The 25,173-nt window shown below is 35.7% G+C and overlaps 1 protein-coding gene across 2 annotated transcripts in view; it reads left to right on the top strand.

Moving 5' to 3' along the window:
* Window positions 1–25,173, top strand: part of LOC127434840 (drebrin-like protein B) — a 44,218-nt gene that overhangs the window by 5,694 nt on the left and 13,351 nt on the right. For both annotated transcript variants that reach the window (XM_051687861.1, XM_051687867.1), the window contains exons 2-4: window positions 14,558–14,613; window positions 15,661–15,773; window positions 19,394–19,468. In XM_051687861.1, coding sequence (XP_051543821.1) covers window positions 14,558–14,613; window positions 15,661–15,773; window positions 19,394–19,468 — 244 coding nt within the window. The remainder of the gene's footprint in view (window positions 1–14,557; window positions 14,614–15,660; window positions 15,774–19,393; window positions 19,469–25,173) is intronic.

The raw sequence follows: 25,173 nt of genomic DNA, 5'->3' as shown, positions 1-25,173 counted from the left end.
TTTGAGCACTGATGGTCTATTGTAGAAACCTTTACGTTCTTCAGTGATGCAGCTTTCAGGATTCGTCCCAAATTACACACATGCACCTCCAAGGTGGTGAATTACATGATGCAGTTAAAGGTGTGTGGTTACAAGGCGGTCTTTATCACACCTCACTAATGACTCACAGTTGCCTTGTGCTTCAGGAGGTCAGGTTGTTTGCGCACTAGCATGTGTTTGAACTCCTTTTAACAACTAAGTCAGTGATATCAATGCTCAACCAATTGTAGGGTGCCTCACACTGTTTGCAGGTTTCCCCTCCATGCTTTGCAGTTCTGACCATGACTCCCTCAAGGCAAAAGGACAAAAGAGTCCTTTTGCACCATTGAAATATATAATGTAAAAAAACCTTAAAGGGGTCAAGACATGCCTTTTTTCATGATTTTAATATTTTCTTGAGGTTAACTTATAATATTAGTCAAGTTTTTTTTTTTTTCTCATATATTTATAACATTTATTTATATTTATATATACTTTGAATGGTTTCCTAGTCACAGGCTCGAGGAGCGAGGAAACAAGAATGCCTCCACAACAACACATCAACTCCTAGGGTGCTTCTCATTTCTTAAATTGTGCAATCCGATGCAAATGTTTACCATAGTTGTGACGTTGCTGTTTTACCCCTTTAATGTGGCTAGCAGTACCTTATGACTCTTCTATTTTAAATATTTTTTGCGTTGAAAAAATTAAGACCTTCCATTTCATGAATCTTGACACTGATGAAAGATAAAAGTACCTCTTGTGCCTTTGAGGCCAAATGAGGTAAAAAATGAGCAAGTTTGTTGTGTGTTTTGGGTTATGGTTTACACAACACAAGTTTGGCTTTGCCTGAGGGCTTTAATCACCTCAGATTGGAAAATAGCAGAGGGGAGAATAAATCAAATAACAGCCTGCATTCCTGAACATTCCTACAAACAGTAGCAGTTCTAGCTTGTATGGTGCCCAGGGTGAAACCAAAGTTGTTGACTGGGGGGGGGGGGGGGTGTTAATGTGCAAGATGTCACACATGTCACCCATACCTAAATCCAGTGTAAGCAGATGCTATCTCATCAACCAAGAGCATGGGCTTTAGTTAGACTAACAACTGTATTATTTTAGATTATTTTAAGATTATTGCAGCAAAAAAAAATCAAAGTGACTGTTTCAGAAGTATCACTGAGATGGGACACATGTGACTGGATGTCCTAGATCTGGCACCTCTCAATTGCACAAATTAGCGTTTACAGTGGAGTAAAATTCCAATAAAGCTATGAAGCTTACTCAAGCCTCTGTGGTCTGTCAGATGGAATCATAACTTGAGACCATGTATAAAAGGCAGTTCTCTCAGGAAGACTCGCAGACTTGAGTGAAATTTAAGATGACAATTATTTGATGGATATAAAACAGATATGTAAAGTCTCTCTTTGGCGTAAGCCCCGTCTGGCGGTCCGAAGAAGTTGTACTCAGAACCGTCATATCCTGCCGAAGATAGGAGGCAGGGGCGAGGAGCCTACCCCCGTGCAGGACAGGACTCAACTGGTTGTGGTGGGGTGGTGGAGGTTGCCGTGTTAGCACACTGAAACAGCAATGTGATAGATTGTGAGCAGATTTATAAAGCAATGGCTTACATGTGATTGGCTAGGAGTTGCCTAGCTAATGGTGCAATGATGTACAGCTGCTAGTCTTCCCGCTAGAACTACAATGCGCTTACATTTCCTGCCAACATCAAACACAGAATGCTTTTAAAAGAGGTTTTATAGACAGCTGCTGCAGAAGTCAGCAGCCCAGGCCTGCTTAGTTGCCATGGCATTGTTCTGGCTCAACTTCATTGTTCTTTAGCTGTGAACTGCTTGCAATTTTCTTATTTCTTTGGGTAAAAAGGGCGTTATTGTTACGAAACACTGAGGGAAATGAGGACCCAAATGAATGGCGAGCCAAATGGGCTTTTAATCAAAATAGTTCAAAAAACGAATAAAACTCTTGAGGGAGAAAACAACAATAACCAAAATAACCAACTTTAGTAATACACAAGAACAGATACAAGACCAACCAAAGAGTAACACAAACTGATTAAAGACATGAACTCATGGAACAAACTAGAAAAGACATGAGGTAAGGCACAATATATACTGAGGGAAACACATGAGAAACAGGTCACAACAATTGAGGAAACGAGCACTAGACAAGGAGGTGTGGTGAGGGGAAACAAGGAGGCAGAGTCGGGACATGACTGACACAAACACAAACGAAGCTATGTGCTCAACACAAGACAAAGACCAAAAATGCACAAAACTTAGACAGACAAGAGAGGGCAGTCCAGACAGGATCATGACAGTTATTTTCCTGACTATGCCACACAAATTGCACTCCCCACTGCAGACTTGACTTGCAATTGATTTCAAAAGTTTGACGTTAGCATGTTGCTAAGCTAACAGTGTGATACTCTAATAAGCTGAAAAATACATAGAACCACATTTTGTGTAAAATAATACATTTTTGAGCATTTGTATTGATTCTTTACAGTGTTTAAATATGTTTATTTATAATAAACATTTTCCTCGCCTCGTTCATTATCTTCGATGAATTTCATTGTGAGTGCATCACAGTGCATTCAGGGATTGCCTTCTCTGCAAAGGATATGATGCTGCTTTGAATCTGGTAAAAAAAAAAAAAAAAAAAAATGGTATATTAGGAGGCAGCATTTACATTGCCTACATATTGGAAAAGCCTTTGTGTTGGTAATGCACCTGTGATCCCTTGAAATGCTGTCTCATTAGATTTTGAAACAATCTGAGCAATCCTGGAATTACTTAAATTTTTTTAGTGGTGAGTGTAGTTACTTGTGACCTGTAAGTAACTGATGAATCAGGAAAAGAATGTATTTATAGTATGGTCCTGAGAAAAGAGGAGATTATATATTGATTAACGACCCTCTACAAAATAAGACAAGGTTCTACTAAGATCTTTTAAGATTCTTCAGTGAGGCAGAATGAAGAAAAACTGAAATGAATAATGTTTATGTATTGGTGACTGTATTATGGATGCCAGCATTTGTTTACATGAGTAAGGGTCTGTGTTCCAGTAGCTAAGTGGGATAAGTGGGATGGGAAATGCCATAGATATCCCAGAGGAGTGGTCTCTTGGAGAGGCCAGAGGCTAAACTCACTCTGTCCAGTTAGCAAATTAAGAGAGGCCTGCTGATCTAAAGTCCCCAGGCTTATCAGGAAAGTGTTGAAGCAAGCAACATAGTTTATAGTGATAAAGATGTTTACTTTGGATTTTGCTTTTAAAAATATTTAAAAAACCCTTAAAAACCAACATTGGGAATATGTTCACCAGTCTGTATAGCAACCTTGGCCTACCATTTAAATATACTGTTTAAAAACTGCTTACAATGTAAAGTATTTGAAATAATTATGGATTATATACTGTACAGTATAATTATATAATTACTGTATAGTAGTTGCTCCCAGCTTAACCTCAATGCTCATTAGATAAATGACCTTAGTCATCAAAATATGACTCTAAGTTATGAATTGGGCTCATATCTGTCCTATAATAAATAACAACACGTTCAATGTTTGGAGGTTAGCAGTATATTTTTTTTAAAGGGTAACTGCAGCAGTGTTGATGGAAAACAGTAGGTTATTTCTGGCAATTCTGATAGCAGTTGTAGAAACCTTTCTGCCTATTATGCCTTGGTCTTAATTGGACTTACTGCTCAGAGAAGTGTTAAATGAATAATAAACATGTGAAGAGGTTTCTTCCTCAATGTTAACAAGATATACAAATGAATGTATAGCTGATTCAGGATTACCTTGTCTTCAGTGGAAATTTATTTATATAGCAGCTAACATATAAGGTTACTTAAGAAAGGCTTCTAATGTTTCCATGTGTAGTCTTAGATTACAGAGTTGGGTTCCTGTGACCCAATATAGTTACTTGGCTGAATGCAGCTTTAATCAATGCTTAAACTGTAGACTTATTGTTCCCTTTTCTGTGTTACTTCAAGCCTAATAAAGCTAATTGGAACCACAAACCTGGACACACCTTTGGACTCATTTGTGTGCTTGAATATTGTATATAAACAATTTTGCTTAATTGCAAAGTTCTAAAATTTTCCATGGCGGAAAGCCTGACCTCAACAGCTATTCTGTAAAATCTGTAGACCTACAGTGTATTGTTACTTTCCACCTTACAAACATTAAAACAGAGTAACCCCAATATTAACTAAGAAAGTGATAGTTCACCAAAAAATCCAATCCTGTATGACTTTAGGTTCAAAGGAGATAAGCAGAATGTTTAACATCCTCAGTGAAATTCCATTCAATGAAAGTGATGGTGACTGAGGCCAAGATTTTGCCTAACATCTCGTTTTGTGTTCCACAGAAGAAAGAAAGTCATACAGGTTTGCAACAACATGAGGGTGAGCAAATGATGTCTGAATTTTCATTTTTGGGTGAACTAGGCCTATACCTTTAAGCTCTGTTAAAAGGTGTTTGTAAAAAACACATGAAGGTATATGAAATACTGAAGAATTTATGATTCTGGAATGAATATGTGAATATTTAATCTCTTTCACTCTCTCTTTTGGCCCATTGCTCTCTTTAGAGTTACTCTGACTATTTTTGCCATGATGTCATATTTGTTTGTCATGGCTTTTGGCAGAACAGAAAATTCTTTCATGCACATTTATCTTTCATTATGACATGTAACAGACATTGGCGCTATTACTTTACATCATTGACCTATAGGTTGAGGTCTCTCAATCTTCCTCCCTCTACATTTCATTAACCTTCTGTTTCAGTCTCTGGTCCCTCATTCTCATACTCTCACACCTTTTTATTTGCAACCATATATCACATTTGCATGCCAACCTCCTCAGTCTGTTTTCTATTCCCCATCCCCCACCATCCTCTTAAGATTCAGTCCCCCATATTCCTTTTCATTTTCCCATCCTCCCTCTCTTCTTCGCTAGTTATTGTCAACTCTTCCACTCTATTCTTATGTATTCTGCTCGAGTCTCCATCTCAGGAAATACTGGACATGATCATTCCTCCTCTACTCTTCAAATAGTTGCCATTAGTACAAAACTGCCACCCTGGGGCCTGATCCCTCTTACAAGGAAAGGCAGTATTAGTTACACTCTCATGCAGAGACCATATGAAGTTTAGACAACTCCATATAATCTGCCCCAAGCATTAAAGTTAATTTAATAGCGATTTTAAATAAATGTTTTCATTAGACTCATGTCTCTGAGTTTAAGTCTACCTTCCACGTCTCTTGGCTGTTGAGCTCATTTTAGTTAGTTGAGCAATTCAGTTGTGTCTGTTCCAGGCCAGCATACACCCAAATGAATAGCACTTGGCACACTGTATTCAGTATGACAAGGTAACAGTGCCAGATGGCAGTGTGCTCAGAGTTGTTTTGTGCTTTCTGCAAAGGTTGTTAAGAGTGCCCACAATTGAGGTCTAGACCACTGAGCTTGAAGTCCAGAGTGGGACAGCTCTGCCAGGCAGCAACCTCTGTCTGATCCTGCAATGGCCAGAATGATCCCCAGCTCTCTGAAGGTCTTATTTTCTTGGGAAACCAGATTCTGAAGCAGAGCTTTTTTCTATTCCTAGCATTTGTTCTTACCAGGGATTTTTGTTTTGCATGCCATATTAGGTTGAAAATATATATATATTTTTTCATCAACTTCAGATATATTAAATTGTAATCTGTGGTTCAGCACACAAAGCAAATACAGATATTATTGTTGCACACAGGATGCCTCAGGCAAACTAACTGAGACAACTGCAAGCTTGGGCAAACCCTTTCTGTTCATTTGCTATGTTATGAGCAAGGTGATTTTATCTGCCAATTTGCCTAATTTTGATAAGCTGAAGTCAGTCTTATAGTCAGACTATAGACAGTCTTCAGACACCTGGCTGAAATAAAAACCTGGGCCCGGTTACAACAAACCCCTTAAGTTAAGAAAACCCTTAGTTTTACTTGGAATTATTTTTTACATTTATGAGTGCATTTTTTCTAAATATATAAAACTATACTGTCATGCTTTTACTCAAATACATAAATTTAATAAATGTATTAACACAATTTCTGAATCTGAATAAGTAAGGGCTAATTTACAGTCAGCTGGTTATCACAAAATAAACCATGACAGGGTGATTTTGTTATTTTGTAATATTGTTAATTTTGGGGGTATTTTTGTAACTTTCAGTGGCATTTTTGCTCTGAGCCCCCTTAATTTCTAAACCTGTTAAGAGTTTCTTAACTTCTGGGGTTTGGTGCAAATGGCAGCTGGTCTCATCACCTTTCCCTGGATCATAATGTGCAAAGATCATTTTCATATAAACCCTACAAAACTACATATAAACCCGGACTCTTTCCATCTGTCATTTGTTTTCAGTCTAGTGATGTTTGGACCAGTTGGTTTTATTGGGAGTTCAGTCTAGTGATGTTTGGACCAGTTTGTTTTATTGGGAGCAATTTAAGTCAGTTTGTCTGCTTTGGGTTTATGGTCATTTTCAGACAGCTTTGTCAAGAAGATTGACTAAGGCCCAAGAATATTAGTTAACACTGCCAAAAATCCAGATTTGTGGGAACAAATGGTGGACTGGCAAGGAACTATTAGTCATTTAGTTGATTTAGACCAAGGGGGCTTCCAGGATTTGTTTTATGGAACACTAAAAAATGCCACAGATGATGCTTGACACTTTTTATATTGCTTTTAAGTGAAAACTGATTCCTTTGTGCCAGTTGGTTTCACAACCATATTGGTCAAACTCCCCCTTCTCTGTCCAACCATAGATTTGACTGAATTCTGCTCTGCACAGCTGCTCAACAGCTTTACACACTACAGATGGAATGTGGCCATCTTAGGCAAGGTGGACATCCAAGTAGATTTGGCTGGGAAGTTTATTATACAGTAAATGTATCGACATCAATTTTAGAGAATGCCCAGATAGACATAGTCAAGTTGTTTGAGAAAACATTTGCTCAACATTAGGGCAATAGCACTTGGGTATTGGATAGAAAGGATGCAAAGGTGCTTTGGCCATATTTAGCCTAATCTACAGTATAAGAGGAAGTGAGTAGTGGATGTTGCAAACTGATCTAATGGGAAATCGGAGACAGGAGATTGAATATTTTGTCTGCTAAAAACGGTCTCAGCTTTCCAAGTTTCCAAGCTGCACATTGCCGCTGGAGATAAAGAGGGATGTAATGTCATAGTCAGGCATGGCCAATTTTAGGGTCATGAACATTGGTCGCATGGTGCAGCGTGTCAGGGATAATAACTGAAAAACAAGTCTTGGATAATGTTATATTAAAAGGTAGAGTCATGCTATACTGGCATAGTTTCCTTTTCATTTCATGTAGTTTTTTATTTTCAAGTGATACATTATGTTTATTATGATTGGATCATGTTAAAGTGTACCACACAAATCATTCCTGTCTTTAAAGGTTCTATGTGAATACCAGTGCTCATGCCTGTGCATGTGGTGTTCTGAGAGTTGAGAATGAGTGATTAATTAAGAGTAATACTATATTTCACTGTCATCTCTCCAAACTTTATGGGTATCAAATGCAAAACTCCAGACTAACGTATGAGAGCAGTGACACTAATGCCAACAAGTTTTACAGATTGTAGCACCAGCAACTGATGGTATACCTGGGAATACAGAAACAAATGATAATAGTGATAAAAGTATTTTATTACACATTTAAGTGCAGTTACCAATAATATTGCATGTTTTTCCCATAGAAATGCACATTTGATGGTAATGGATTTTAAGGAGGAATAGTGATTGATTGGGAGTTTCATCTAGAGCCCTGCAGAGACTGAAAAAGATGAATGTTGTTGATGATCAAAAGCTGTTGCAATCTCAATTACATATTTACAACTAATGGATCTCAGGCAAATTATTAGATAAATTAGATAATTTGTCTCCTTTTTAATGACATTGTGAACTTTTAGGAGCTATTCTCTATAAATAAACATACCGGAGACAACTAGTGTCAGCTTGACGAAGCAGATTTAGATTTCTCTAAAAATCCTACTTTTAAAGGAAAACACATGCTACGGATTTGTAATCACAAAGTATTTTTTAATTGTGACACCAATCCCCACATGAATCACTTCCTCTTAAAGACTCTAATGTTTTCCTCCTTTCCATGGTTTCTCTGTCTTTCTATCTCCTTTGTGCTCCCTGTTCAAAGCCCATCCTCTCTCATTTGTTTATGACCTCTTTTCTCTTCATCCCTCATTCTCTGTTCTTGAGCTCATAGCTGGATTACTCAGATGTGGACTACAGAACAGGGCTGCTTGTGTTTTTCTCATCAGGCTCTTGAGTTTTGACACAGGAAGTGTGTATGTGTGAAGTGAAGACGGTCCAGACGACTTCCAGACGACACTATACTCACAACACACACAACACACTGCCGGAAATGCATAACACACTTTTAGATTTGATTTCAAGTAATTTAGTAAAGAATGTGGTAAAGAGATTTAGTTAAGCATTAGTTGAGTTCTGAACATTCATTTTTGTAATGTACAAACATCGCAGACAAGTCAGGTCACACTTACGTAATCTGCACATTATTTTGTAGGCTGTGCTCTCAGTTGCATGTCGGTCCCAATGGAATTCTCAGCTTTGAGTTTAGTGTTTTTCTGACAAGCTCTCCTGTTGAAAATACCAGCATTTCTAGTCACCAGCATATGTTGGTTTTGGATGCTGGTCTCCAACAGGGGATGCTGATGTGCTGGTGTCCCTATAGGCTTCTTAACTAGCTTCAACATCAAGACATTCTTGTTCAAACAGCTTTAGCAGAAAGACTATGTTAGTGCATTTTTATGCTCATGAACAGCATATCAATGCTGATCCACTAGCTAGACCAAAGCTAAACCAGCATAGACCTGCATGGACAGGACAGCAGTCTTTCTTGGTTCATCTAGAAGTCAAATTATGTAATTCTGTAATCAATGTTGGTCTAAGCTGAGCTTTTCAGATCAGGTCCAGATAAAATGAACCTGTAGTTCTGAAGGTTTTGACATTTTACTACAGTGTGTGTGTGTGTGTTTTGTTTGAGTTTTGTTTGTGTACTCACAGTGCATGTGTATAGCATGCATTCAAAAGAGCATCTGTTAACACAGTGTGACCTGAATTGAGAAAGGTGTAATCTTTCAAGACTTACAATCATATTTGGTGCATCAAGCCTGAGATCTGCAATTGTACGTAGTTTTATAGGCTGCATTGCACGTAGACATTTTGTCATGACGTCCGCCACATTGTGAAACATTGTTTCTGAACAATAAGAGCAATTACTGTTTTTGAAGCTGATTCATGGAAACGTGCAAGACTGGAAGAGTGGAGGAGAAAATGGAGAAAACAAAAGCCCCATCCTTAGTTCATGCAAAACAACCGTGGCTGCGTGTATACTTTAGCTCACCAGGGTAACGTCATTGACGGCATGAAAATGCTATGCATGCTTGAAAGACAATGAGTGAAGTGCAGACTGTTTGTGCTCATGTACAATGGGGATGTGTGTGGTCCTTACTCAATAGCTGAATACAGTAATATACCATAACGTTTCACTGTGGTCATGTTTAAAACCCATTGATTACAGAATTACATAATTTGACTTCTAGATGAACCATGAAAGACTGCTGTCCATTAGCAATAGGCAGACTTGGGAATGTGACCCTGATATATAATGGGCTTTAAATGCAGGTGCTGGATGCGTGGCGCTAAATCCATACTGTGCTCACTCTAATGAAGTGCACAACTGTTTATAGTAATACATTCAAGCATGATTTTATAGTGTGGTTTGACATCTTTAGTACCAGTTGTTAGTATGATTTAACTCTTGCATGAGTTTGGCTCAACAGATTAGGATTATGCTATTGCTTGTTAAGATTTTAGTAAACTTGTAGAGGTCACTAAGTAGAGAGCAGTGTTGGGGAAGCTATTGTGAAACTATAGCATCCTAAACAACAAGCTACACACATCTTAAATTAGTTAAACTACAGTCAAGCGACCCTTTAAAAAAATAGTGGTAACACTGCAAAAAGGTTCCATTCGTTAACATTAGTAAATGCATGAACTAACAATGTATTTTTTTTTACAGCATTTATTAATCTTGGTTAATGTTAGTTAATAAAAATTTTATGTTAACATATAAAACTTGATTTTAAAAATAAAATAGTATATGTTGAAATTAACATGAACCAAGATTAATAAATGTTGTAAAAGAATTGTTCATTGTTAGTTCACGTTAACTAATGTTGTAAACTAATGTTAACAAATGGAACCTTATTGTAAAGTGTACCAAAGTAGTTAGCTACAATAACAGAAGTAGCTTACCATCTTTTAAATAATATAAATATTATATTTATTATATTATACAGTATATTATATAATTTATTATAATTATAATCATTTATATAATATAATTTGATATTAAGAATAAATAATATTTCATTTAATTCATTTAAATTTAATTACAATAATATTAGATTAGATTATTTAATTCTGCAATCAGAACGTCTGGCACAAACATTAACATGACAACATTAAAATGAACATAAATACAACATAAATTGTAAAATTAGCTTTTCACTGGAAAAGCTTTACTATTCTATAAAAATAGCTGAAGTACTGTGATGCTACTGAAACTTTAGTTAAGTTAGTAGTGTTGCTACCATTAGTTACTCCCATACACTGGTAGAGACCTTGAAAAAGGATGTCTTTCTAACTTAATTGGAAAAGGTATTTTAAAGGTCCACTCAGTAATTTTTTGAAATATATATTTTAAATGAAATAATTTAAAATATAAAAAATATTTTTCAAATTATGTTCACTCACATTAGATGAAGTCAGATCACTGGCCTAATAAGCTGTTATATTCTACATGGAGCGGGTCGCCTCAAAGGGGCTGATATAAGGTAATTTCATCAGGTTAATACTATTCATCTTATCTCAGTAAAACCCCTGTTATTGGACACTTGCGTTTGCGAAATATTGCATTTCTACAGTGGCATCATAGCCAAAAACTTTTCTACGCTGCTTGGTGTTAGTATACTGTAAAGTCCAAGACCACTCTTGGCCAGCACAACATCAAAAAAATACTTAAGCCTGTTTATGTCATTACTGCATTAAAAATCGTGAACATCTTGTAGCATCATTTCCTTCATGATAAACCTGTGTTATGTTACGCTTATAGACAGCTGGTACAAGCACATTTCAAAACTCCCATTATTCTTACTACCTCCCCCTTTTTATCCCTGTGCTAGTGGAAAGATCCGGAACAATGGTGTCACAACATGCTAATTGCAGACTGATTGGTAGGTTGGTTAGCTGGGTTTTGTTGAACACAGACTCTGATGAGGGGAAACAGGCTGTTATTGTTGCTTGTGTCTGAGCTCTAAGTCAAAAGCCCAGAGGTCACAGTCTGGGTGGCTTGCAGAGATCAGAGGATTTGAAGACAATAGGGACATGATGACCACAGGCTGGCATCTAGTTTATTCTCATTCAGTAGAAATCCAGTGGACAGAGGGAGAAAATTCTCTGTTAGAGGTGTCAAACTTCATAGCCAGTTTAACATCCTTTAAACTTTAAGGTTTAGTTCTCCCAAAAATGAAAATTCTTTAACGACTTTCTTCCATGGAAAAGCAAAAAGAATTGTACTGGTCACTGTTTTCCATGCAAATACAATGAATGGGGACTGGAGCTTTCAAGCTTAAAAAAGGAAGCATAAGTACATTAAAAGTAACATAAATGTTGTCCATAAGACTTGTGCACTGAATTCCAAGTCTTCTAAAACCATACGTTAACTTTGTGTGGGGAACAGACCAAAATGTAAAGTGTTATTCACAAATGCGTTTGAAAGCTCCAGTCCAGTTTCTTCTTTTGTTTTCCAGGGATGAAAGAAAGTAATACAGGTTTAAAGTGACATGAGGAAATGAGGATATAATTTTCACTTATAGATGAATTATTTATTTAAAACATGTAACTTTGCATATTGTGAAACTAAGAGATACATGAGAAATTAATGAAGGTTCCCAGCTATTATTATTATTATTAATCTGAATCATGTTCAGAAGTTGTTATTATATAGAATTATAGGATTTACTTGACATTTTACTTAAGCAAACTGTTAGAAAACACTGCTTTTTCCCAGTGATTAAACCTGTTAAATGATGTCAGTCAGCCGTGGTGCACATGCCACAGCAGGTTCGACAGAAAGCCAACTGATAGATTTACAGTCTTAAGCCCATTAATTGCTACTTGCAGTTGAAAGAAACACCCACCAGAGTAAACCAGGGCATTTTGGCTTCATATTAAATAAACAGTATATTCTTGATACTAGAAATGCACAATGGCAGAAAAATGGTTTTGGCATATTTGTCACTTTTGGATAATTTTTTTTCTTTTGGAGAGAGACATAAAAACTGAAGCAGTGAAAAATTGTTCTGTTCTTCATTGCTCAACATTGTAGAACTCATGAAGTACTGATGTTGCATTTTTTGACAGAATACATTTATTGTGTTCCAAATGGGATTTGAACACTGCACACTGTTCACTGTAAACCACTGTTAAGTGGTGGTGGCATAGTGGGCTAAAGCACATAACTGGTAATCTGGTAAACTGGTTGCTGGTTTGATCCCCACAGCCACCACTATTGTGTCCTTGAGCAAGGCACTTAACTCCAGGTTGCTCCAGAGGGATTGTCCCTATAATAAGTGCCCTGTAAGTCGCTTTGAATAAAAGCGTCTGCCAAATGCATAAATGTAAATGCACACTCTATCGTCAACAGCCTCAGCTCACTCTGAAATTCTCTCCAAAATGACCATTACAGAAGGGAGCTGTTTGAAAACATTACAGACAGTGATCCCTAAACGCTTTCAGAGTTGACATTAAAAGTTACCTATAGCAGGGAATACTGCATTTAGATGACCACTTGAAAATTGACCACATCCTCCAAGTCTTGAGCCGCATGTACCACAGCCTCTGTTGTGGATGTTGTTGAAGTGGTTTCAGGCTGACATAATACTAGCTGAACTCATCTTTAGGAGCAGTTGCACTGTTATGCTCAATTGCACTGAACTTCAAGTCTTATACATTTCACAAATACAGTGCTCCACCTCTACTGTTACAGTTGCTTTGGTGGGCCCCCAAAACAAAATCCATAATTTTCTCCCAGCTTCAGTTCCAAATAATAGTCCCAAATTTAGCTATGACAGATAATCACAAACAGCTGTGACTCGGGTTCAAATACAGTTTTGTGATTACATACACTGCAATTACACTTGTTAGGAGGGCTTGTAGCCCCAGAGAACATTGGGCTACAAGCCCTCACTTGAGTCTGTCAAAATTAGAGCTTCACGAGGTCCTCTGTAACACTGTGAAAAATCATAGTTCAAAACAGATGGCATTGACTCCTGAAAAATTAGGTACCTCCTAGGACTCTTGTTGAAATATAAGAAAATATACTAAACACAGAGCTCAACAAGATGAATATTTTCTTCTTGCATAATCGGGCTAGTTTTTCAGTTTTACATTTTCACTGGCCCTACTGCAAAAATAACTCAATAATAAAAAATAAAAAAAATTACATAATTTTAAGTTGTATCAGTCAGTCAGAAAGTGTCAAAAAAAAAAAAAATGATATTTGTCATTACATGTTTTTTACTTTAAAAAAATAAATCAGCAAATGATTTTTATTTTGCATTAATAACTAAAAGCAGCTTCACAGTGTACAGCTGACACTTTTGCCAAAAATGATAGCATACAATCCAAAACATTACTGATTTGTTTAGAAATTTCAACCCAATATAACTCATGCTTCAGAAGTCTTTCTCACAATTTTGACAAAAACGAATTTATTTTAGCCAGCTCATTTCAGAATTTATTTTATTGGCCCAACCGGGCAAGTGACAGTTACGTCAAAACTTGCCTCAAATCGGTCCCGGCCAGCGGGCCATCCTTATTGTTGAGCCATGAAACAGCAAGAGCAGTAATAAAGGAAGGGCTCAGGTTGGCTCTTCTATAAGAACATGGTATATTCATTACTCCATGTTTACTGGGGTCAGGGCTTGGAATGCACAATACATGTCCAATATGTGGAGCATTCTTGGATGGCATGAGTGTGTAAGATAAGCACTTGCATGTTGCACACATGGTCCTAACACACCAGCCCACTCACTGCATTTTAAGGTGATGTAAGAGAGGATGTGGTGTTGATCATAGTTGACTGGGGAATGAAGGAGGGTCCATGATTCGTTTCAGACTGTGAAAGGTCAGTGGTCTCTATTGACATATTGACTCTCTTTTTTCCATTTTACTTGCAAGTTTTACATGCTTCAACTTGAATTGCGCTTGACATGACCTTGATAAGGTTTGTTTCAGGGCATTTTGTTACAGTCTGCTTTCAACAAATATTTAAACTTAACCCTAGCCACTAGTTTCTGAAATATAGACTGCTATGCGTTTTGTTCACAAGAGTAATTTACTGATTAACTTTCTCTCTTTTTCAGGGCATTATTTGCATATGAGGGAGTGACCAACAATCTTAAACTCTTTGATTCAGGAGGTAAGAGCTCTAAACCATGTCTTCTCATCCCTTGAAATTCTTAATAATGCTCAATAGAAGTTAAAATCCCATTTCTCCACAGAGAAATTATTTTTTGTGATAATAACATAAAACTTTCAAGACAGACCTACTGATGTTTAATCAGTCTGTATGCGATAATTTATGCTTCTGTAGAAGTCTTTTAAGATTTCAACTTAATGAAGTAAAAAAAAAAAAAAAAAAAAGTTTCATTGTTGAATTCCTGTTAAAGAAATAAAAATGACCTATAATCCTTCAGAGAGTTCCATCAATCAGAGAAAAGAAAAGCTGAATAGTGACCAACAACTGTGATAAAGTTACATAATCAAGTCCATTTCCGGACAATCTCAATCTCATATACATCATTTGTATATGTTTTAATATTTTGTGATAAAATTCAAATATATGATATTTTATGCTTATAATCAATGATTAATTGTCAATAGTTTATAATATTTTTTTTGTACATTGATTTCTGGTTTGATTACATCATTGGCAATGCTTCATGGCAATGAGAGTATATATATATATATATATATATATATATATATATATATATATATATGTATTTTAAAATCTGATATATAAGATAAGATGCAACACTATCAAATCAAAAAAGTATTTTAAAATTTAAAAATCTGATATATATCAGATTTTAAAATACTTTTTTGATTTGATAGTGTTGCAATGTCAGGTAATGTTATTATTCAGACTGGAACTGTCTTGTTTTGGTTAATGGCTTACTGAAGAGTTTTTTTGAAAATGTTTTCTTTTTTTTTTTCTTTTTTTTTTATGGAGAAAAATAATGGAAATACTTCTGGAAACCAAGGCCAGTAAAAAGTGGGCAGTGACTGTTGTTCTGTATTTGAACCAGTTTAAAAGCTCAGTCTGAGGGCAATCATGCGACACTGAAGTGTGAAACGGTTCTAAGTAGAGAGGATTACCAATTAAGGCTGAGGCTGCCAACACTTTGATTTTCTTTAATTTTGTCCTTATGCCCTCTCCCTTTAAATCTCTCCCACTGGACAGCTGGAGGTTTGACAGAATTGGTTGGGAAATTTCACAACAGCAGGCCCATGTATGGACTCTGCAGGGTGGGACTGACAGAAACAGGACAACCACAGATTGTCATGGTCTGCTGGGTAAGTTCATAAGCAGAATCAGTTAGTTTAAATTAGTTGTATCCTCACAATGAAAACACATAGGGGAGACCGGAGTAAGTTGTCAGACTTTTTACTCCAGTGACTATTTCTCAGATTAGGTTTATAAAATTATCATTTTAAAGTAAATTTCTGCATAGGTGCATACTTTAAAGTCTTAAAGTAAAAAAAAACAAAACCTAACCATATATATATATATATATATATATATATATATATGCACACTACTGTTCAAATGTTTAGGGTCACTTACTCATTCTTTATTTTATTTTTCACATTTTAGAATAATAGTAAAGTCATCACAACTATGGGATAATAGAAATGGAAATATGGGAATTATGTTGTGACTAAAAAAATCCAAAATAAATCAAAACTATGTTATATTTTATCATCTTCAAAGTGGCCACACTTTGCCTAGAATTTACAGAAATGTACTCTTGACATTTTCTCAACCAACTTCTTGAGGTATCACCCTGGGATGCTTTTTAAACTGTATTTAAGGAGTTCCCATCTATATGTTGGGCACTTAGTGGCTGCTTTTCTTAAATATCCGGTCAAAGTCATCAATTTCAATAACTTTATTTTTTTAAATAAAATTTTAGTTTTGTTATTAAATAAATTAATATGGTGGCACAATTATATTTTTGTCTACAAAACTAATTTCAAATATTTAAGCATACGCCTTCAGATCAAAAGATTTTTAAGATCATAAGAAACATTTCAGTCAAGTGTTTCAAAACTTTTGACCGGTAGTGTATATATAATTCTAATTCAAATAGTAAATGTCCTAAACTTTAGATTCTTTCTTTCCCCTTTTATTTGTCTGCATCAAACATTGGAGCTCTTTTAACAAATATCTCTGGATTAGGTCATTTTGCCTTGTCTTGGATGTTAGTCTTTAATGACTATTTTCTATTGGATGTTGCCTTGGGGTGTGAGTCTGCAGTGGTTTCTCATTGGTTAGAGCTGCCACATCATTAAACATTCCATGTTTAAGCAATGGATGTGAGGCTCCTCTTGATGAGATGTGTCAATGGCTTCACTTCACAAAAGGGCTTTGACTTTCAGACTTGTAACTGAAGGAGCTCAAATACAGACAGAACGAAATATTCTGGGAACCTTTTTAAAATCCTTCATGGCTCTAATTGCTAAGACGACAAGTGGGAATGTTGTGGTTAGGGTCAGAGGTGCCATCTGTAGTCAGTCAGGCATTGTACAGAGGAAGGGGGAGTGGTCTCAGTGACCTGTTAACTGCAAAAGAATCATTCTTGTGGAACAGACTGGTACTCAGTCAGACAGACAGACAGACAGACACACACACTGATGTACTAGAGGTTCAAGATGTAACAAAAAGTGTTCATGTCACATTTCTTGTGTATCATGAGATACACTTTAATTCCTATTAATGTATTGGTTCTATGATGTATGATGGGGCAGAAGGGATTTGTGATGGAAGAAATAGATCTTTTATGGAACAGAAGGTTTTTTATAATTGAACAGAAGGGTTCTATGATGAAAAAGAAGGGTTTTATGATATAAGATTTGGATCAGTTATGGAACAGAAGGGTTGTATGATGGAAGATATAGTTATCTTATTGAACAGAAGGGTTCTATAATTAAACAGAATGGCTCTATGATGTAACATATAGATTTGTTATGGAACAGAACATTCTGTGATGAAACAGAAGTGTTCTGTGTTGTAAGATATAGATCTATTATGAAACAGAAGGTTTCTATGATGAAACAGAAGTGTTCTATGATGGAATATACAGTGTTATGGAACAGAAGGGTTCTATGATTTAATATACAAATCTCTTTTGGAACAGAAGGGTTCTATGTTGAAATGGAAAGGTTCTATGATATAAGATATGGATCTTTTATGGGACAGAAGGGTTCTATTATGAAACAGAATGGCTCTGCAATGAAAGATAATAGATCTATTATGGAACAGGGGTACTATGATGAAAAAGAAGGGTTCAATTAAGGAAGAAATAGATCTATAGTATTAGCGAACAGAAAGGTTGAATGATGAAATATATAATTATATTATACTGTAGAACTGAAGGGTTCTATATTGGAAGATATTGTTCTCTTATGGAACAGAAAGGTTCTATGATGAAACAGAATGACTCTTTGATGTAAGATATAGATCTATATTAGATCAGAAGGGTTCTATGATTGAATATATAAATCTCTAATGTAATAACAAGGTTAAATGATGAAACAGAAGGGTTCGATGATGTAAGATATAGACCTGCAATGGAACAGAAGGGTTCTATGATGAAACAGAAGTATTCTATGATGGAAGATATAGACCTGTAATGGAACAGAAGGGTTCTATGATGAAACAGAAGTGTTCTATGATGGAAGATATAGTGTTATGGAACAGAAGGGTTATGTGATGGAACAGAAGGGTTCTGTGATATAAGATATGGATCTGTTATGGGACAGAAGGGTTCTATTATGAAACAGAATAGCTCTGTAATGGAATATAATAGATCTATTATTGAACAGGGGTACTGTGGTGAAAAAGAAGGGTTCAGTTAAGGAAGATATAGATCTACATTATTATGGAACAGAAGGGTTGAATGACTGAAGATATAATTCTGTTATACTGTAGAACAGAAGGGTTCTATGATGGAAGATCTAGTTCTCTTATGGAACAGCAAGGTTAAATTATGAAACAGAAGGGTTCTATGATGTAAAATATACTGTGGATCTGTTATGGAACAAAAGAGCTCTATGATGAAACAGAAAGGTTCTATGAAGAAATGTATAGATCTGTTATGAAAGAAGGTTTCTGTGATGAAACAGAATGGTTCTATGATATAAGATATGGAACAGAATGTTTCTATTATGAAACAGAATGGGTCTGTAATGGAAGATAATATGTTCATTATGGAACATGGGCACCGTGATGAAAAAGAAGGGATCAATTAAGAACGATATAGATCTATTAAGGAACAGAAGGGTTCTAAGATGGAAGATTTAGTTTTCTTATGAAACAGAAGGGTTCTGTGATGGAAGATAATAGATTTATAATGGAACAAGTGTTCTATGATGAAACAGAAGGCTTCTGTGGTGAAACAGAAGAGTTCTGTGATGGAAGATATAGATCTGTTATGGAACAGCAGGGTTCTATGATGGAACAGATGAGTTCTATGATCAAGATATAATTCTGTTATGGAACAGAAGGGTTCTGTGATTAAACAGAATATCTCTATGATGGAAGATCATATATTTATTATATGATCTGTTATGTTAAAAAGAAGTGTTCTATGAAATAAGATATAGATCTGTAATGGAACAGAAGGGTTCTATATTGGAACTTAAGGGCACTGTGATGGAAGATATAAATCTATTACGGAACTGAAGGGTTCTATTATGAAACAAATAGGTTCTGTGATGGAACACATAGGTCTATTATGGAATTATATTTAAAAATAGTGGCTTTAAGCATACTTTAACTTAATGCATTAAGTTTTTAAATTAAGATTATACATTTCTCACAAATGTTTTGTGGACCTCCTAGTGCCTCCTTGCAGGCCCCAGTTTGAAGCCCCCCTTTTTAATGTGACATCTCTTCTGACTGCTTCAAACAGGTTGGTGAGAGTGTGGATGAATACCGCAGAACAGAATGTGCCAGCCATGTGCCTTCCATTAAGACATTCTTCAAGGTAACAAACAGTCTCTCTTCCCTGACTAGCTGCCCTGTCTCGTCAGCTTTCACATAATAGAGTTCCTGAGTAACGTTCAGGGGGAGTATGTTCATATAATTACAAAGCTGTTTTATATACAGTAATCAGCAGTTTACCTTACTACTTCAGAAAATTCTTCTGACATCATGATATGATAAACCAGCTTAAACAAGTCTAAGTTAGTTCACTGGCCTTAGCTGGTTTAAGCTGGTCTAACTGGTCTCTCAGCCTGACCAGTCTGGTCTTTAGCTGGTCTAGCTGGACTACCAGTCTGACATGCTTACAAATGCCAAAAACCTTTCTTAAACCAGCAAACCAGACCAGCATGACCAGGCTGGGAGACCAGCTAAGACCAGCAAATAAGCATAGACTGGTTAAAGCTTTCTAATTTCAGCAGGTATCTTTCCGCAGTAACTTCAAACTTGAGGTTCATTCTTACATTGTGTTACAGAATTTAAGGTATTTTGATAGTGTTCCAGTGTAAACTTTTGTTGGGGAATACAGCTTAACCCAGTAAAGAAACCATTATGAACAAATACCAAGAGTCGAAGTTGCAATCAATTGACACAATATACTGGAGACAAAGTGTTTTCCAATCTTCACAATTCCAATGGCAACAGTCAGAAAGATAGGTAACAGATGAGGTCAGGAAGCAAAATAACTTAAAATACAGAAACATGGGAATTATAGGCATATGCAAAATCAGTTTACATCACAGACTTTGCAATATTCTGATTGGTTAAAAAAATAGGAAGATTTCAGAAACTACTCCAAAAAATCTAGATATAAGACTTTTTTTTTTTTTTTTTTTATCATAACCATAACTATTTCTAGGACTTGGGATGGTATCATGAGTTGTGGTGTCCATGAAATATTAATTTTGTAGAAGTTGGCCGGATATGAGGCACCCCATTAACAATAATAGAGTCACATTATCATGAAGGTAAAGATGATGAGAAAGAACAGGTCTTGTCTTATTTAAACAGGGATACACCCAGACCTGTCTGTAATGTAGGGCCTGCAAGTAGACTTTGAAACAAACAGAACAGATTTATATCTTAAGCTTCCACTTATAAATAAATCAACATACTGTGTAATATAGAGTGATAAACAGTGATTAATGGAGCTAGAAAGAGTTAAACATGTTTATCAATATAAAGGTGTCATGAGTTTTTCATATAATGTACAGTATTCGTACAGTCACTGTAGGCGTGGCCTTATTTTACCTACAAGGCCCACAGGACACACATATTTGTCTCATACTGGCTGTATGAACATACTACAAAAGACATAATTCAATAAAATACTATTAAATAAACAATAATATTGACATAAATTAAAATCTCTCTAAAATGAATGAGTAAACTTGAGTACAACACCAGTGCATATCTATTCTCTTGATGAAGTGGGGCTAAATAAGTAAACAGACCCTAATCAGTAAAAAGATCCCCTTCTCAAAAATTAAATATACATATCGCTCGTGAAATAATATAAATTACATAGATAATATAACAACATGATATACAGATGTAAAATCATTAATAAGAAGGATTGTTGGTCATTTTCTTAAAGTCATTATCTAAACCATAGAGAAAAGTGGATCTTAAATCAACCCCTTTACTTTCATCAGAATTTACTGCTATTTACGGCCACATTTGGAAGCATTTAAAAATGGAGTGAGTAAAATAATGCACATTTGTCTCATTCTGGTATACATCCTGTGTTTGCATCATTCTGGAATGTGCTCTTGTTGGTTTTTTGCTTTTTCTTCTCTCTGTTAAGAATATTGCTCAAAGCTCTATCCAAGGTAAAGTATAAAGAGAATAAATCTGATAGTCACAAAAACACTTATGGTATGTACATATACACAGCACATTTAAATGAAAGCTTGTGTTTATTTGAGATACAGATGATGCAGTTAAACAGGTCCAGAACAAAACTGCTTCAAATGAGAGAGGGTGAGAGAAAGAGAGTGAGAGAGAAATAGAGAAGGCCATATGGAAGTGTAAAATAATAGTAAAGTCTTTGTTCGATGCTTGGTTGCCCCATAGACTTCCATTATAAATGCATTACTGTAAATGTATTTGTTTGATTTTACAAACTGAGGTAGTCACAATTACCACTACGCATGCTAGAGTTGGTAGAGTTTCAGTTGCATTTAACCTAGAATATTTCTTTAATTTATGTAGATGTGTTTTTCATCTTTTAGGTGTTGTTGTAGTGTGAGAAACATGCAAATAGGCTTAAAGATGAAGATTTTCATTGTCATAGACATGTCTAGCCAGATCCTCTCATCTGATATCACAGATATTCTCAACACATCTGACTGGGACACCTTTTACTGCTTTATATTAACTTTCTTAACGTACATTGCTGCTTCTTTTGAACAAATTTATCCAAAGAAATCTCACATTTTGCCTCTATTTGAATGAATAGGTGGAGTATGTAAAAAAAAAAGGCACTCACGCACAATTCTGAAACCACAAACCCTCTTAACGTGTACAAATTCTCTCTCCTGTTTTATTCTGAGATTTCCCTCTTGTAAATGGTTTCCTTCCTTTTCTAGTATGTGTTAAGTGAAGGCTAGCTGCTTGGTGCCAGGTCTTGTTTTAGACCTCTGTGCCAGGTCCTATTGTTCCCTTCAACAACCGAGCAGTGCCACTGACAGGCACCACAAAGACATCCACAAAAGTGCAGGAATTAAAGTGAGACATTTCTAAGGAAAGGAAAAAATGCAGGAAAGGATGTTTGTTATAGAATTTTCTATTTTTATTTTCAGCTGTTACGTGATAGAGAAACAATCTTAGCCTTTTGGAAGTTTAATGTAGTTTATGTATCTTGTGATGTATGTGTGTGTCTCGTGAAGCTGTATGTGGTTGTATTTTCGAAACTGTTGGATAGTTGAAAGAGATCGTCAAACATACTTAATGTTTTAATGCCTTATAAAGACATCGCCTGGTCAGCTCCACAGGCATGCCAAGAATGCTGTTTATTTCATTCTCAGGGTTATTCTCTCTCTTTTCAGATCGACAACCTTTATGACCTTGCATTGTGTCATTCATCCATAATGTGTGTGTAGTTGTGTGATAAATGTCAGCATGTGTAAGTTACAGAGTTCCCGCGGTCCTGGAAATCTTGGAAATAGCATATAATTTTACATCTGTGTTTGACAGGTCTGTAAAATTCATGAATATGCATGGGTAATTATAAAATAGTCATAGAAAAATCATGGAAATTTCTATAGTGAATATCATTTTATTTCTAGTTATGTGCTTTAAATTATATAATTGGCTTTATATTGCTCTTCTGTAGAGTAAAAGTTACGTGCAAGCCATACTGATATTATACTTTTTCTTATTGTTATCTTTTCAACAAATCTGTCAAACTGATTCACAATCAGTCTACATGATTCTTTAGTGAATTATTCTGTATTTTAATTAAAAAAAACTTTTTTAAATCCAGTAATCACAAATGATTGGAAAGGACATGGAAATTCTCTGGTCAAAAAGCGTGGGAACCCTGATGTTAGAAAAGTTTCTATTTTATTTCCATTTGGATTTAAATCTTGTTGGGTGATTTCTATGTTGATTTATGGTTGTTCAAGCACATGAACTTTGTTAGATTACTTTAGGTCGGGAATTACGTTTTATTTCGTGGGAGAGGCTGGGCCCCCAAACCAGAGTGTCAGTTCTCTACTTGAGCAAGTACTGTATGGGACTGGACCCTTATAACGACTCAGATACAGCCATAAAATCTTACAGGCGGAGACAACCTGCCAGATGCATTTACAGTGTTCTGGCTTAAAATTCCTCAAAGTTAATTATAACCCTTTCTAAATTAGTATTGAGGGATCTGCACAATCTCAAGCAGGACTTGAATCAATGACACTTCACAGATATGCATCATCTTGCTTCTTTCAATTTGCTTTGTTGACAAAAAATACATTCAGTGAATGGTTTAAAAGTTTGATTAGCATTGACTTTATTAAAACAATCTTGATACCTGGCATTAATCAATGATTACTTATGAAACAGCACCCAATTTTGTTATTCCCACTGCATGTGTCCAATTCTCATGCTCTAGCAAAGATATTCAGATGGACCATAGTCAGGGTAGAAACCATATCACCATCATGCCATCCCAGGTGTGTATGACTTTCTTTTTCTTTTTTCAGCAGAACACATTTGAAGAAATTTGAAAAATGTCTCAGCTCAGTAGGTCCTTAAAATGCAAGTGGATGGTGATCCAATTTTTGAAGCTCCAAAAATCACAGACAGTCAGCCTAAACGTCATTGATATGACTCTAGCGGTTAAATGAATGTCTTCCAAAGTGATATGATCGCTTTTGGTGCGATAAAAGATAAATATTTAAGCACTTTTTACCTATAAACCATCAAGTCTGGTAAGCTTAATGAGAGGGTGGAGTTTCTGAATAAATTAAATGGTAACATTACATCAAGAGAACACTTCAAGTTTCCATTGTTTTCTACAACATAAATTACACAGTCGTATCTTTCATATCATTTTTGAATGTTGATCTCTGTGCTTAAAATACTGTATGTAATGTGCTAAAAAGTTGCAACAAGGACTACTGTATTTGTCCCATTAATTACATGTCATGGTCAACAACAAAAACTGTTTAAGTGCAATTGAGCAGACAGCCTAATTGCTAATTCTCTTCCAGGATTTAGGACTGCAGACTAAACAACTATATCGGTTGTACTGTCTTAAGGTCCAAGATCACTTGTAATATTCTCAACTAATGTTAACTGCTGTTTTTTCTCTCTGGAATTTTTTTAGAAAGACAGAAAGACATATTTTCAATGTTTCATCAGCTGAACGATCAACACGAAGGTACAGAGCAGTACAACAAAATGAATAAACGGTGCCTCTATCACTCACAGCCTATTTTTCATTTTTGTCAAATTAAATATGGTGTCTACATGGACAGCTGAACCAAATGTACTAAAACCTTCCTCATTTATCATAGTGTATGTGTTTGCTTTTCTGCCTTCAGAGGATCAGTAACAAGATGAGCAACCAAGTATGAGCCACAATGGAGTGTAAATCCCTCTCAGCCACACCTCACCGCTTTCTCTCTTCATCACTCCCTCTTGTTATTGTCTCTTCATGACGAGTCTGTGCTAGTAAGGGCTCTGACATGACTGTCAGATTGACAGCTCTTTGGTGTTTCCAGAAAATTCTAAAAGTACTGTTTGCCTTTTGAAAATGTTAAATTAAGCAATTAAGTTGGATGATGTTTAATTTGCATTAGTCATCAAAGATGATCATTTATATCACAAAATGCACTCAAGAACATGTAGTTCATGAGGACATTCAGGTGTATCAAAGGAATAACACACTACAGCAGTGGTTCTCAACCAATTTTTTATTAGGACCCAGTTTTTATATTGGACATTAAGTGGCAACACAACACAGTACCAAAGTTTTTTATCATACAAAAGTAATCAAACATTGAAATGTATTAAAATTACAATGAACTGCAAAATGATCACATTTTACCCAGGCTGAATAGGACGACTGACTGTTTTTGTAAATGCATAGGCGACAGTGTGATTTTCCAGCCTAACACATGGGACAAATTCGGGGTTCGATATTATATTCATATTATCCGTATAACCAAGTGATGAATAGTGAATGGCAAATGTTGAAAGATGAGTTTG

Source organism: Myxocyprinus asiaticus, chromosome 4 (assembly GCF_019703515.2).
Source record: "Myxocyprinus asiaticus isolate MX2 ecotype Aquarium Trade chromosome 4, UBuf_Myxa_2, whole genome shotgun sequence".
In the NCBI taxonomy this organism is placed as follows: domain Eukaryota; kingdom Metazoa; phylum Chordata; class Actinopteri; order Cypriniformes; family Catostomidae; genus Myxocyprinus; species Myxocyprinus asiaticus.
Note: the sequence above shows the minus strand (reverse complement) of the source record. Positions and strands in the feature narration are given on the sequence as shown.